General features: G+C 36.6%; 1 protein-coding gene and 1 long non-coding RNA gene across 3 annotated transcripts; one reads left to right on the plus strand and one right to left on the minus strand.

Moving 5' to 3' along the window:
• Positions 1 to 829: 829 nt before the first annotated feature.
• On the minus strand, positions 830 to 1,731 carry LOC107777358 (uncharacterized). The gene is made up of 2 exons (XR_001646177.2): positions 1,390 to 1,731; positions 830 to 944 (listed from the first exon to the last, which is right to left on the minus strand). It is a non-coding gene; the product is annotated as an uncharacterized LOC107777358 (long non-coding RNA).
• A 5,494-nt stretch (positions 1,732 to 7,225) lies between these two features.
• Positions 7,226 to 13,813, plus strand: LOC107777357 (iron-sulfur assembly protein IscA, chloroplastic). Of its 2 annotated transcripts, none has more exons than XM_016597366.2 (3): positions 7,226 to 7,483; positions 12,387 to 12,605; positions 13,508 to 13,813. In XM_016597366.2, the coding sequence occupies exons 1-3, from the start codon at positions 7,315 to 7,317 to the stop codon at positions 13,648 to 13,650; spliced, it is 531 nt and encodes a 176-aa protein (XP_016452852.1). In that variant the 5' UTR covers positions 7,226 to 7,314; the 3' UTR covers positions 13,651 to 13,813. The 2 variants fall into 2 exon arrangements, with proteins under 2 accessions (XP_016452852.1, XP_016452853.1); XM_016597367.2 differs by having other exon boundaries at positions 12,390 to 12,605.
• Positions 13,814 to 14,048: the final 235 nt, after the last annotated feature.

Below are 14,048 nucleotides of genomic sequence, written 5' to 3' on the forward strand. Positions count from 1 at the left end.
ACTCGCACACACACATCATACAAGAAATAGACATGAATCTCGATCAGTTGCACAGAAATTTCACGAGACATTACAGATAAAGCCCTAGCTCTCTATGTAAAAATCTTTGCATTTTTTCAAATAATCACAGAGTAAGCAAATAACCAGCTGGCTTTTCTCACAAGCATATATATCTTCTCATAGAATGACATCTAGAGGAAATGGCTTTTGGGCAAAAATGTGTATTGTTCCATAACTACACCTTCCAACCTAAAGGCTCCAACTCCTCTCACTATTCCAGATCCCATTTATGACATAGGAAGATTTTGGGCAATGAATAACAGGGAAGAGAAAAGTCCCCTTTACTAGTGTAATAGACAATTGTACAATCAAAATTCTAACTTTACTAGTAAACACATAAGGAAAGGAACTTCCATAAACGAAGACTAATCATATAAGACCAAATTGAAACTGCATTACGAGCTGGGACAGAAATAAAGAGATGCAGCAGAACCATTACACGATAGCTTTTGACGATGTTATATATGAAGGGGTTCTAAGGGGAGAGGTCACTAATAAGGGAACTAAAAGGAAAAAGAGATGAAGTGATTAACCAACCTAAAACCAATGCACATCAATAAACACACACATACAAACAAAATATTCTGTTGTATCTTAGTGTCGTTTTAAGCATGAATCTTTAGTCTAAACGAGAAGAGGCTACAGAAAGTAATGCACGAATCAATGAGCACTTTAAACAACTTAAAATTTTAATCTTTACATACAACAACATCATGCTCAAATATATTTGACTTATGCTATTGAAACCAAAGACAAACAATGAGAGGGATTCAAAGCTAGCATCAACTATTGAGCCAATTGGTCTTACAAAACTGGGCAGAAACTAACGAAAGTAATTTTGCATTTCATGATCCGATGTGGAGCAACAAAGAAGATGAACATACCTATTAGCAAAACAACTGAAAATATCAAATGAAACTCTGGAATGAGAGAAGAAATTCAGCGAGAGTAACAATAGCTCAACAGATTAGCCAACCAAATCCAAATTACAACCAAAAATCGGACAGAAAAACCACAGCGCCAAAGCTCCAAATCCCAGTGACAAAACCCCAACTTAAACTTCAATCCAAAACCATACTTGAAGAATAGAGATCGAAGAGAAAATGTGGAGATTTGTAATTTAGAATTCTTTTGAAATGAAGTGAAACTTGAATCAACAATCAAACTCAGACCAAACTTTATATTTTTTTTTCGTTTTTGAAAAGATGTCGAATCAGTAAAGAAAGGGCCTTAGAAGAAGAAAAACTTTAAAACCCTAGAAATTTTACTACTAAATTTTCTGAAGATTTTTTCTCTGAATTTTCCATAACCCTTAAACAAGAAACTCACCTTTTATATATCCCAACAAAAATCTCGATGCTTCTGCCCAAATATCCTAAAATTCTCATGTTTTTGAACGATTTTTGGGACAAATGGAAGGCATGGATCGATTTACATCCATCCACGGCTCCCATTCATCTAGCAAATCGTTCCATCGTACAGAAATCGTACAATTTTGGAGAGAATATTCTTTCTCCTTTGACAAAAAACCATTGGAATAAAGTGACGTGGAGAGGAGGAGACCCATTTGAGTGAACTCGCCTGAGTTTTAGGCGAGTTGAGGTTGGGCTAAGTGAGGGAGACGATGAATAGTACGGGTGTGCGCCGTTTCTGTGTTATTTGGGTCTAGGGTTTGGATTAGGGAAATGGTATAAGGAGGCTTATATATGGAGGGAGACGGGCGGGTCAAAATATGCGGGTTTGGTTCGATTCTTCTTGGGCTGGGGCGGTAAAGGGGAGTATTTGAGCTGAGGGTTTAAGGGTGCAGCCCAAGTGTGCTAGACCCGCTTTAAAATCATTTTTCCCTCTTTCTTTTATTATATCTTTAATCTCTCTTTTTTCCCAAATTAATCTAAATTATTTTTAAAAAATAGAATTAAACTAAATACCTAATTACAAAATTATAAACATCACTTAATTCTACATTAAAATAAAAATCAATAAATTAAAAATTTAAAGACAAAAAATGTAAAAATGAGCTATTTTTGTGATTTTCAAATTTCTATAAAATAAATAATTACTGATTAATTCTAAAAAATATAAAAATAAATCTTAAGTGCAATGCATGATATTTTAGGTATTTTTCATGATTTGAATAAAATTAAACATGCACAGAAATGCAAATAATTAAGAAAATTCTACAAAAATTCCTAAAATGGCAAATAATTAACAGAAAACCTATTTTTCTTGGGATTTTATAGGAGTATTTCATATAGGGCAAAAATTACATGCTCACAATCAGGCAAGGTTAGAACTGGTGCAGAAGTTAAAGCCTTCTTCAAGTTGTTGAAAACTTCAGTAGCCCTTGGAGACCACTTAAAGTTGTCCTTCTTCAATAGGTCAGTAAGGGGTTTGCTAAGAACTCCATACCCCTTTATGAACCTTCTATAGTACCCTGCTAGCCCCAGAAATCCCCTTAGCTGCTTGAGATTAGTTGGTTCTGGCCACATCTGGACAGCTTCTATCTTTTTGGGGTCAGTAGGTACTCCTTCTGCTGAGATATAGTGCCCTAGGTACTCAACTCTAGTGGCTGCAAACACACACTTGCTTCCCTTAGCAAACAGTTGGTGTTGTATCAATAACTCAAAAGTAGTTTTAAGATGTTGCACATACTCCTGCAGATCCTTACTGAATACTAGGATGTCATCAAAAAACACCAATATGAACTTCCTGAGGTGTGCTTGGAAGATATGGTTCATCAAACTTTGGAAACTGGAGGGTGCATTAGTGAGGCCAAAAGGCATTACTAAGTATGCATAATGCCTAGAATGAGTCTTAAAAGCTGTTTTCTGGATATTTGAGGGTGCCATCCTGATTTGATGATATCCTGCTCTCAAATATATCTTGGAGTAGATCCTTGAACCCCCTAATTCATCCAATAATTCCTCAATAATTGGAATGGGAAACTTGTCTTTTATAGTGAGCTTGTTCAATGCTCTGTAGTCCACACATAGTCTCCAAGAGCCATCCTTCTTCCCCACCAAAACTACAGGAGAGGCATAAGAGCTGGCACTATACTGAATTATGCCTTGTTGCAGCATCTCTGACGCCATCTTCTCTATCACATCCTTCTGGAGGGGAGAGTATCTATAAGGTCTTGAGTTCACACGCAGACTATTGTCCTTTAGAGGAATATGATGGTTAAATAATCCCCTTGAAGGTGGTAACTGTCTTGGTTCCTAAAATAGTTCATGATACTCCTCTAGTAATGCTTGCACTTCAGCTGGTTTTTCCTCTAAGATGTTATCATGTTCCTCTTCAATAAATGATTTTGGGCACATCCTGATCATGAAAATCTGGGCATCATAAGTAGTGATGTTGTTAAAGGCCTTGGCATCTATAGTTTTGAAGGAAGGTTGGATGCCCTGTAGAGCAACTTGCTTGCCTTGATACTCAAACCTCATATATAGCTTCTCAAAATTGATTTGAATATCCCCCAACTTGCTCAATCACTAAATTCCCAATACCACATCACAACTTCCTATGGGAAGCACCAAAAAGTTATTTTGAAACATGACACCCTACATCAACCATTTGAACCCCTGGCTTCCCTTCACTGATTGTATAACTCTTCCATCAGCTACTGACACATCTTGAGGGTTAATCTGATAAACTTTGCATCCAATCCTCTGAGCTACCTTCTCATTAATAAAGTTATGTGTGGAGCCACTATCAATGAGAATATTGATTGGTTTGTGTTCAGTGAACCCTTAAACCTTCAAAGTTTTGTATTCTCTAGAACCCTGCAAGGCTTCTAAAGAGATCTCACAGCTTTTTATAGCCTCTTCTTCTTGCCTTTGATCTGTGATGCCCTCTTCAAGTTCTACTTCTTCAGGGCTAACTGCATCTGTCTCTTCAATCTCCAAAGAGTAAATCTGCCTTTTGACCTTGCACTTATGTCCTGGCATAAATTTTTCATCACAGAAGAAACACATTCCTTGAGCCCTTTTTTCCTCCATCTCAGCTGGGGTGAGTCTCCTTCTTCTATTGTTATCAAAGTTAGCAGTGACTGGCCCCTTGCTTGCAGCTATAATTCTCTTAGAAGGTCCACTAAATCCTGATCCTGAAGCTACCTTAAAAGTAGAGTGATGAGTTGCAGTTTGCCCCTTGATGGCCTTACTCTGAGCAGCAAAATTTGCTTCCTGTAGTCTAGCCAGATAATAAGCTTGAGGCAAGCTGCAGAGGTTCCCTACTCTAACAGTATCCCTGAGCTCATGTTTTAAGTTATTCAAAAAAATACTGATTGCATGTTCAGTAGCTAGATTGATCCTGGTGATAATACTAACAAAAGCCCTCTGATAATCCTACACTGACCCTGTGTGCTTGACATTCATGAGCTCAGTCATAGGGTCAGAATACTCAGTCCCAAAGCTGTCACAAAGTGCCCATAAGTACTCTTCCCAAGTAGAAAAAGGCAGTTGTCCTCTACTTCTCATATAGCCTAAGTGTCATTGTAAGGCATCCCCTTCAAAATTCATAGATACCAGCTTTATTCTCTGTTGAATTGTAACATCCTCATCAATAAAAAATTGCTCCACCTTATACAACCAAGTCCTCAAGTCATCACCATTGAACTTAGGAAATTTTACCTTGTAATACTTAGCAAAAGGGATGTTAGATAAGGCAATAGTGGGAGTGTAAGGAGGATTCTGTGGGTGGCCAATGGTGGAAGCAGGCTGGTAAGGGGGTGGTGTAGGGAGGTAAGGCACATGGTCGTACAAGGGAGGGGATATGTGAGTGGTTTGGGTAAATTAGGCAGGTGGGAACTGAGTGTGTTGGGCATAATGGTTAAATGGTAGTGGTATAGTCATAGGTGAGCCTTGGGGTCTGAAAGGGAGCCTGTGGGTAGCTCTTACTTAAGCTATTTTGGTTGTGAGGAGGCTGAAGTGGCACCATAGTTGTTCTAGGGAGTGGAGGAGGGTGTGGCTTAGAACTGAATGTTTGGAAGGGAGTAGGTTGTGTTGGTACTACTCGTGCAGGGAAGTTATATGGTGAAGAGCTAGGGTTTGAAGGCATTATGAAGCCGGTGCCATGGGCATAGAAGTGGCTCTAATTGGGGCAAAGAAATGGTGTTACTGCTAGTGTTGACCACAGCAGGGTTATTAACCCTTTGCGAGCTAGGTGAAGCCAGATCTCCAAATTCAAAAGGCTTATCATTGGGAGAATAGAGCTCACCTCCACCATATGCTACTGATTTGTCCATCTCAGGCCTCTTCCCGTCATGTATGACTTCATTGAGTACCTCCCTCATCTCACTCAAAGCTTCTTCTTGATTTCTACAAGTTTGCTCTTGAGCAGCCTCCAGTTGTTCCTGTCTTGCTGCAACAATGGACACTTTTGTGGAGATCTTTTTAAGTGTCTCCATAACCTCGTCCATATTGATAGTCATTGTACCCACAGAGCCAAGATATTCTCTGATAACACTGATATGAGCTGAGCTAAGTTGGAGGAATTGAGAAGAAAAAGCAAGAAAAGCAATGGAACAGTAAAATGAGGAAAAGAAAAAGAAAGAAAGAGCAGAAAAGTAAGCTAACTTAGAGCAGCAAAATAAGAGTTTGATATATTTCTTATCTGAAAAAGAGAAGATCCTTACAATTTATAGTATGGTAACCTTAAATGACCTAGCTGACACTGTACGAACACTGCCCAGAAATGGCAACAGAGTTGGGCCTAATGTGCCTTGATAGACTAAATTTATGGGGTGAATGTGTAATTACAATAACTATAACTTAAAAGTAATTGGGACTAAACTGACTATCGTACAAACTTCTCCTAACCTCCTTCCCAACTGATTATAACGGCTATGTACTCCTGCGCAAGCACAGTAAAAATTGCACGGGGCGCCCTATTTGGTCGCCCCCATTAACTTATACCCATTTTTTAAAAAAGTTTTAACATGTACCCAGTTTTTAAATAACTTCAGCCCCTTTCTCCTCCTCCTTCTCCTCCTTCGTTTTCTTCTTCTTCTATTAACAACTGAAAGCACTATGATTAATTCTCTAATACTACCACCATTCTCAAACAATGGCTTAAAGAAGAAGAACTCATCCTCAACAGAATCGCTATGATTATGATTGTATAAGCTGCTCATAGTATGCCTATTTTGTTAAAGTTGTAGGAAAACTTTTCCACCAGTAGTTAGTCACTGGAGTAAGAAGAATTGCTCCAGCCAATCTGTTACATATTACTCCAGTTTACATTGATCGGAAACCCTTCTTCTTTGCCGGGCAAATAAAGCTAAAATTAATATCACTATAATTTGTTCCAACTAAGAAGACTATAAAATTAGACTACTTGTTTCTGCAACTGAAAAGGAATGATTGTGCTCGCCTTCGTATGTAACAATCAGCATGGTGCAACTAAGCAAGTTAACAACAATCAAAAATTTCAGCGCCAATTACAAAACAAAAACTTCAGCTCTAGAGCTGAAGTTCGTCAGTTACAAAATAAAAATTTCAGCTCTAGAGTTGAAGTTCGCCAGTTACAAATAAAAACTTCAACTCTAGAGCTGAAATTCGCCAGTTACAAAAACAAAAACTTCAGCTCTAAAACTTCAGTTTCGACAGTTACAAAACAAAAACTTCAGCTCTAGAGCTGAACTTCAGGCCCGACTACTAGAATGCTGAAGTTTTGCGTGATTGTCTTTGCTACTTCAGCCCCGTATGCTGAAGTTATGCGAAAAAGCGGGTACGCTTGCAATTTTTTTGCAAAGCGGGTACAAATTAAAATGTGACACAAAAAACGGATATAGATGCAAATACCCCTATGCTTACCAATATTGGCCCAAAACAGCAAGGCCTGTGTGGAGTGGAGTTGTCAATGTCATAACGTGCTATAACCGATAAAATTGCACTCATAGTGAAAAATTTGTATATAGAGTATATAATTTAACTCTTTTTAAAATAGGACATTTAAATTTTTTAAATTAGAGGAAAAGTCTAAATAATTGACACTTTCATAATGTTCTAATTTTAAAATTAGTTTATAAATTTTCTCCCTCGTTATTTTCCCTTTTCCTTTTCGAAGTTGAGTAAGAAATTAAAGGAAATGAACTTTGACACAAAATATCTTCCCATTAAGCACATTATAGACCTCAAAAATTGAGTCCCAATTCAACTACCACGTGTGACTGAGCTAAACATACGCAAATAAAATGGGAAAAAAGAGCTCATTTTGTCTTCATTAGCAGGTGATTGACTGGGCATTTCCAAAACAATGGCGTTCTCTGCAACTTTTCGTTGTTCATCTTCTCTATGTCGTCCTCTGAATAATTCAACAATTTCACGCGCTTTGCCGCAGTCGTCTTCTTCACTCTCCTTTCGATCTTCGCCTTCACTTTTTAACCGCAAAAAATCCTTGTCTCTTCGATCTGCTACACTTGAAGGTAATCTTTTACATACTTGACTTTTGACTTAATAGCTTAATAGTACAATTTCGTGTGTGAAGTAGGCTCTGTTTATTTGAGTTTCGCAAAGTATAGTCTTATTTTAAGTTCAGATAAAGGAGGAGATTTGTGGTATGTTGATGGTTGAATTAAAATTAATTAAATTATGATGAATCATTGAATGATAAGAGGATTCGTAAGAGTAATTGATTTTTCATTAAAGTAAATATAAGCTGTAATTCTTTGATCGATTATGCTTGTGGAAAGAAGAGACTTTTTGTAAGCTATGAAGTGCAGCTGACTGGCTGAGCTTAGTCTATTCCTATTTCTCTTCATGCTTCTAGTCGTGAGAATAATATGCTGTAAAATCTCTATCAGAATCTTGTTTCCTCGCTCCTGAACTCCTCTTTTTGTCCTAAAATATGGGTTGAAAATGATAGTTTTAGTTTGAAACTTGGATTTTAGAGCTTGGACTGACAATTATGCATTATAAATAGATGAAGATGAAGTTGGATTTTTTTTTTTAATTTCTCGTTTTGTAGAGGTCATTTATGATACTATTTTCCCAGCTGGGGATTGTACCCCATGTACAATCCAGTCTATGACTCTTTTTGTCACTTGATTGGTTTACTAGATAATAGAAATCTTCTCACTTTGGGAAGAGAAAACATAAGAACCTAGGTTTGTGCTTGGACATTTTAATGTGGATATGTGCTAATCTTGTAGTAGTCTGCCTCAAACTTCTCAATTAGTTGCTAGAATATGGGATTTGGTTTTGGTATTTTAGAGGTGGAGAACAATCACTAGTTTTTGCATAACATTTGAAGATAGAAAATAAAAGAAATAAAATTAACTATCTAGTCAGAACAATATGTGTACATAAACGTCATCAAAGTAAAAGAAAATTCTAAAATAGATTGTTTTGGGAGCGTGTAGAGCGAATGATAAAGCATGCAGGGGGCATTCTCGGGATGTGCAGGGCCAACAATTCAAGGAGTAAATTATATGTGGTTGAACAACCCACTTTTTGAAGTGTAAGTGTTAACGCCATGGGAGTGAAGTCTCCAGGCTGTAATTCCTTGAGGCTACTCCCGAGCAAGTGACAACTTTGCATTTTAAACATTGTGCAGGATTATGAGTGTGTAAGTTACCTTGACAAAGGTTCACCAACATATAAGCACCACCAGCATATTCTCATGATATATTTTATTTATTTATATTATACATAGGGGGGAGCAGAAGGGGAATTACAAGGTAGGGAGCGGAAGGGGGATTACAAGGTAGGGAGTCGAACTCCCACAAACAAGGTGGAAGTTTAGGTAGCCAAACAACTAGGCTGTCATGAGTCACCTGCATATATATATATATATATATATAAATATCTTGTGTGGTCGCTACAAAGATAAGGATATAAGATGTGATTTGAAATATTATTAAATACAATCTGCAGAAGAGGACTTTTAGGAGTTGTTTGGTACAATGGTGGGATATCCCATGGGATTAGTTATCCCACCTTCTCTATTGGATAACTAATCCCACCACTTTGGTGTAAACGTTATCCCCCAGATTAGCTAATACCCAAACCAAACATAGGATAAACTGAATTCCAAACTTTATCCTGGGATTGTTATCCTTATCCCATCTACTAAACGATCCCTTAAGCTACAAAGCACAGCTTAGGCTTATATTTTCTGATTTCTTCTCAGTACTTGGCTGATTCAGTCTTACTTTCAGCCCAGCACCTTGGACTAGTAGAATAGGAAAGACCTAAGTCACCCTTTCCTCCAACTGTAGTTACACTGGCACTAGCTCCTTCATCCACTCCTGTTTCAGCTCTTATTCATGCTGCTGTGACCTTTCAAACCAACTCTTGGTGCCTGTTTTATCTTGCCAGTGACTAGGTGGACATAAATTGCTTTTGCCTTTTATGACCAAGTCTCACAGTCATGCTTGGTGATGCTTGGTGTGCAACATGTTTCTGTTGGAAATAAAAACTATATAACTTTTTAATCTTACATTCTAGGAAACTGTAGGATTCAGCCAAAATGAGGCGGGAAATGATTACATTGTACTGAAGACTTGGATGGATGGTATTTGTCCCTCTATGGTACATCTTTCTTGCTAAGGATTTCAAACTTCTAATCATATCATTTGATTGTAATTAGAGTGGAATAAGATTCATGAACTCTTAAGAAAAGGAACAGTTCAAGGTAATTTGAGAAAGGTCCATTACCTAATTCCAGATTAACCAAACTTTTTGAATTCCATATCATACTCTTAAGAAAGTTTGAGTGCTTCTTTTCAGATACTTATATGAGAGAGATTCAAACGGTATGTTCTCTTTTCACTTCTCACCACTCAAGAAGCAGTTCAAAGAAAGTGAAAGTGCCATATCCTAGGGAAGAAATAAAATCAGCTTTGATTGTTTTTCTTGAATTTAACTGGTTTTCTATTATTTCAATTACTAAATAACATATTTGGGGAGATGAACAAGTTGATAAGAAATGGCTGGTAAGGATTGTTGCATCAAAACCATCATAAATGAGGTGAAGGCTTGTCTCTATCTAATTATCTCTTCTGTGCTAATAGCCTGTTTGGCCAAGCTAGAAAAATCAGCTTATTTTGATAAGTGTTTTTTTCCAAAACTGCTTTTCGAAAAAGTGTTTTTTGAAGAGTTTGTGTTTGGCGAATTAATTTGAAAAGTACTTTTAAGCAATAATTTGTGTTTGGCCAAGCTTTCCAAAAAGTTTGGGGAGAAGCTACTTTTTCTTTGCTTCTCAAATATTGCTTCTGCTTCTGCCCAAAAACACTTTTTTACTCCCTAAAAGCTTGGCCGAACACCTCAAGTTAAGGGAAAAAAAGCATTTTCTTGAAAAAAAAAAGCACTTCTGGCCTTGGAGAAGCTTGACCAAACAGGCTATAAGTCAAGGATGACTCTACTAGTTTTTGTACCTTTCATCCATTGAAAGAAGATTATGTGATGCTTTTCAGCTATGTTGCGCGGACTCAAAAAATGATGCCGCACCCGTGTCGGATCATCCAAAAATACACTATTCTTGGAGGATCCAACACGCACCCAGCAACATTTTCGGGAGTCCGAGCAACATAGCTTTTCAGAGCAGTCTATGTTTTCTTCTGTTATTTCCGTAACTTTAACAGCAGGGAAAGGGAACAATCTAATAATAACATCTAAAATTTGGCAGTAGAGCCTGAAAAGGAGCTTTCTCATGTGTCAAATGGTCTTGGAATAAGAGCTGCAGCCTCAATTGACAGAAGATAATCTTTGTAATTGTTCCAGGATTACGACTCTATAAATTTTAACTGTTGGCTCATTGTCCTACATTGTAAAACTGAAGAAGAAATAAACGTTGCGTCTGTATAAATGATGGTATTATTTATCTGAAAATGGTGTAAGCTGGAATTTCCTTGCCGAGGAAACAATTCATCTTACTTCCATCTGTAAAAAAAATGAGTTTACTTCATGAAGACAACCAATTAAAGGTGCCATAACTATTTTTCAGTCAGGATATTTCATTTGCGTAGTTCTTTTTCTGCCAGATATAATTCATAATTGTGTAGTATTTACAAATGTCTCCTTCCAATCCAAATAAGGGCTCTTGGCTTTCAAGTTATGTTATCTGCTCGAAACTGATTAGAAAAAAGTAATATTATCCTCTTGAACTTGACTAGAATACGATCCATGAACTTGTGAGGGAAATAATGGTCAAGTTACGGTGATAAATTCCCGTATACTCAAATTAGCCCTAATAAAAAAACCACAGCATAATCTTAAGAAATTTTGAGCGGTTCACTTCAAATGTAAGGAAACGTGTGATTTCAAATGCAATTGAATAAAAATTGGAGAACGAAGAGTAATTTCGTGAGCTGTGAAATTCAGCTTAGGCTAATATTTTTATGAATTCTATCCATGTTTCTGTTGAGAAGGAATAATTTCTGATGTTTCATCCTAGAATACTGATACCTCCATACCTTGATGATTTCCGAACTAAATATGGAGTTCAAGAAGTTGATTGGATACACATTATATTAGTGAGAGTGAAAGAAAACATCCTAATTGCTATGACGCGTAAAATGGAATACTAAAAAATAATCATAATCAAAGAAATAATGAAAAGTAAGCTTGACGGAGAAAACATCACAAAAAATTGAACAGTTTAATGATTTTTAAAATTTAAAGTTATAAAATAGTTGTATAGAATAATATTATTTGTGGAATGGTGTGAAACATTTTGAAAAATCACTAAATATAACTGAGTGTCAGATTATTATGTTAAGCAAGGAGTATACGATTTACAACAAGGTGAGGTGGAAAAATGGCAGGTCCCTTTATGCTAAAATTTTTCTTGCTAAGGACTTCAAACTTCTATTTATATCATCTGAATGTGACTAGAGTGGAATAGTTTATTTTTCCTGTCCCAAAAGAAAAGGAAGAAATAACTAATAGGTAAGACTCGTGAACAATGAGGAAAATGATGGGTCAAGATACTGTGAGGGAGGTCGATTAGTTATTCAAATTTTTGGGTACCATCTCTTAAGTGAGTTTAATTGCTTCACTTCAAAAACTTATATGAGGAAGATTCGAACATTATGTTTACATTTTGCAAGGCTTAAACTGGATTTCTATACTATCTGCTTCCTTATTGCTCCATCTGTCACATTTCTCGTGATTGTGTACCTCGAGCCAAAAGGATGAATTATTAACTGCAATTTTCTTTAGCAAAAGGGATGCATTTTAACTGTAATTTTCTTTATCATTTTTATGTCTTTTGATCTCAAAATCGGTATGAGCCATAATACTTTTAATATGATTTTGTAAACTCTAAGTCATATTTTAGCTATTTCTTTCCTCTCTGATTAGTTGCTTTTATTCTAATGTATGCAGCAGCAACTGCATCTGGAGGAGTAGCACCTGCTATTTCTTTAACCGACAATGCATTAAAGCACTTGAATAAGATGAGGAATGAGCGGAATGAGGACTTGTGTCTTAGAATTGGTGTTAAACAAGGTGGATGCTCAGGCATGTCATATACAATGGAGTTTGAAAAACGAGAAAATGCTAGACCAGATGATTCGATCATTGAATACAATGGATTTAATATTGGTATGTGTCAATATAGTCTTTCGTTTGCTAACATGACAATCTTGGTTTCTTTTGCCATGAGAATGATTATGTCGCACACCAAAGTTAGAGCAATTTTGCAGTTCATTTATGTTGAATCTGGATTCTTCTGCAGATCCCTAGCTCTTAACATGGAAGAAGATAAATTCAGGGAAATGACTATATATTATTCATTGATACTCAGTCTTCATAGTAGTTGATGAGATAGTTAGTTGTGTTCTTTAAAGGAAAAGACAATAGGATGAATTAAAAAAGCATGGATTGATGGAGTAGAATCGCCCGATAAATTAAAGCGATACTGGATTCATTATAACTTGAACATGACAACTATCATATAAATGAGAATGCAAAGAATTTTCAGGTTTTTAATGAGAACATATTTCAGTCTTGTGGGGAAACAGAGGGGAGATCACTGCTCCAATGAAGTATAACCTTGCCATAAGAACATTTGCGGGGAATTCTGCTTCCCATCTCCCTTGGAATTCCTCTCTCGGGATCTAAACTATCTTCATATCTGGAGACTTGTGTGCTATGTAATGTTTGCCTGATTATCTGATAGTGAATGCAGTATTGCAATTACTTCTATTTGCTCTTGCATGCTTCTGCAGTCTCACTATGCCGGTCTACTAGACAATTTAGTTCACTTTCAGATGGAATGTTACTTTAAGACCAATTATAATGGCTTTGATTCAGAGGGTTTGCCTTGTCAGTTTGTGCGACCTTTTACACACCAAGTAGTTGAGCTATTTATAATGTGGGGTGCATGCAGGAGACTTGTATAATTTCGCTCTTGTATTATATGTGCTACCTACTTGTCTGTTTCTTTTTCTGTTTATTATTTGACTTGATTCCTGAAATTTTGATTTTCTTGACTATTCTCGCAGTTTGTGATCCAAAAAGTCTTCTCTTCCTCTTTGGAATGCAACTGGACTATAGCGATGCATTGATAGGTGGGGGCTTTTCTTTCAAAAATCCAAATGCTACGCAAACCTGTGGTTGTGGAAAATCATTTGCTGCTGAGATGTAAGAGCATGTACTCTAAGAAATTTAGTATGACATTGACATACTAGAACACCAACTGTGGTTTGCTTGGACCACTGGATATAAACAGTAATGAAGATTGTTAAATCATATAATGTGCATAGCCCCCGTAACTTTAAACATGTGTTTCCTGGTAATATTTTTAACAATCTCATGGTGTAACTGGGAATGCATTTTATTCTTCCTTGCACCAAAGGCGAAAGCTCTATGCCCTGTCGATTTATGCCTCGTGGGTGGGTTATGAGCTATTTTAGATAAAAATTTGTGACTATCATATTATAAACGACTTGAAAACTATGGTCGCGTGTGGGTTGATGTAAACCAAACCGAATATATAAATAAATCCAGCTTTTTTTGTTTGTTTGGTAACTAAATTGTATTAAT

Source organism: Nicotiana tabacum, chromosome 11 (assembly GCF_000715075.1).
Source record: "Nicotiana tabacum cultivar K326 chromosome 11, ASM71507v2, whole genome shotgun sequence".
Lineage (NCBI taxonomy): Eukaryota > Viridiplantae > Streptophyta > Magnoliopsida > Solanales > Solanaceae > Nicotiana > Nicotiana tabacum.

Excerpts from the sequence above, each read along its gene's own strand:
- LOC107777357 (XM_016597366.2), top strand. The coding sequence starts at position 7,315 with ATGGCGTTCTCTGCAACTTTTCGTTGTTCATCTTCTCTATGTCGTCCT. Across the intron at positions 7,484-12,386 it reads TCGATCTGCTACACTTGAAG|CAGCAACTGCATCTGGAGGA; the intron begins GTAATCTTTTAC and ends TAATGTATGCAG. Across the intron at positions 12,606-13,507 it reads ATACAATGGATTTAATATTG|TTTGTGATCCAAAAAGTCTT; the intron begins GTATGTGTCAAT and ends CTATTCTCGCAG.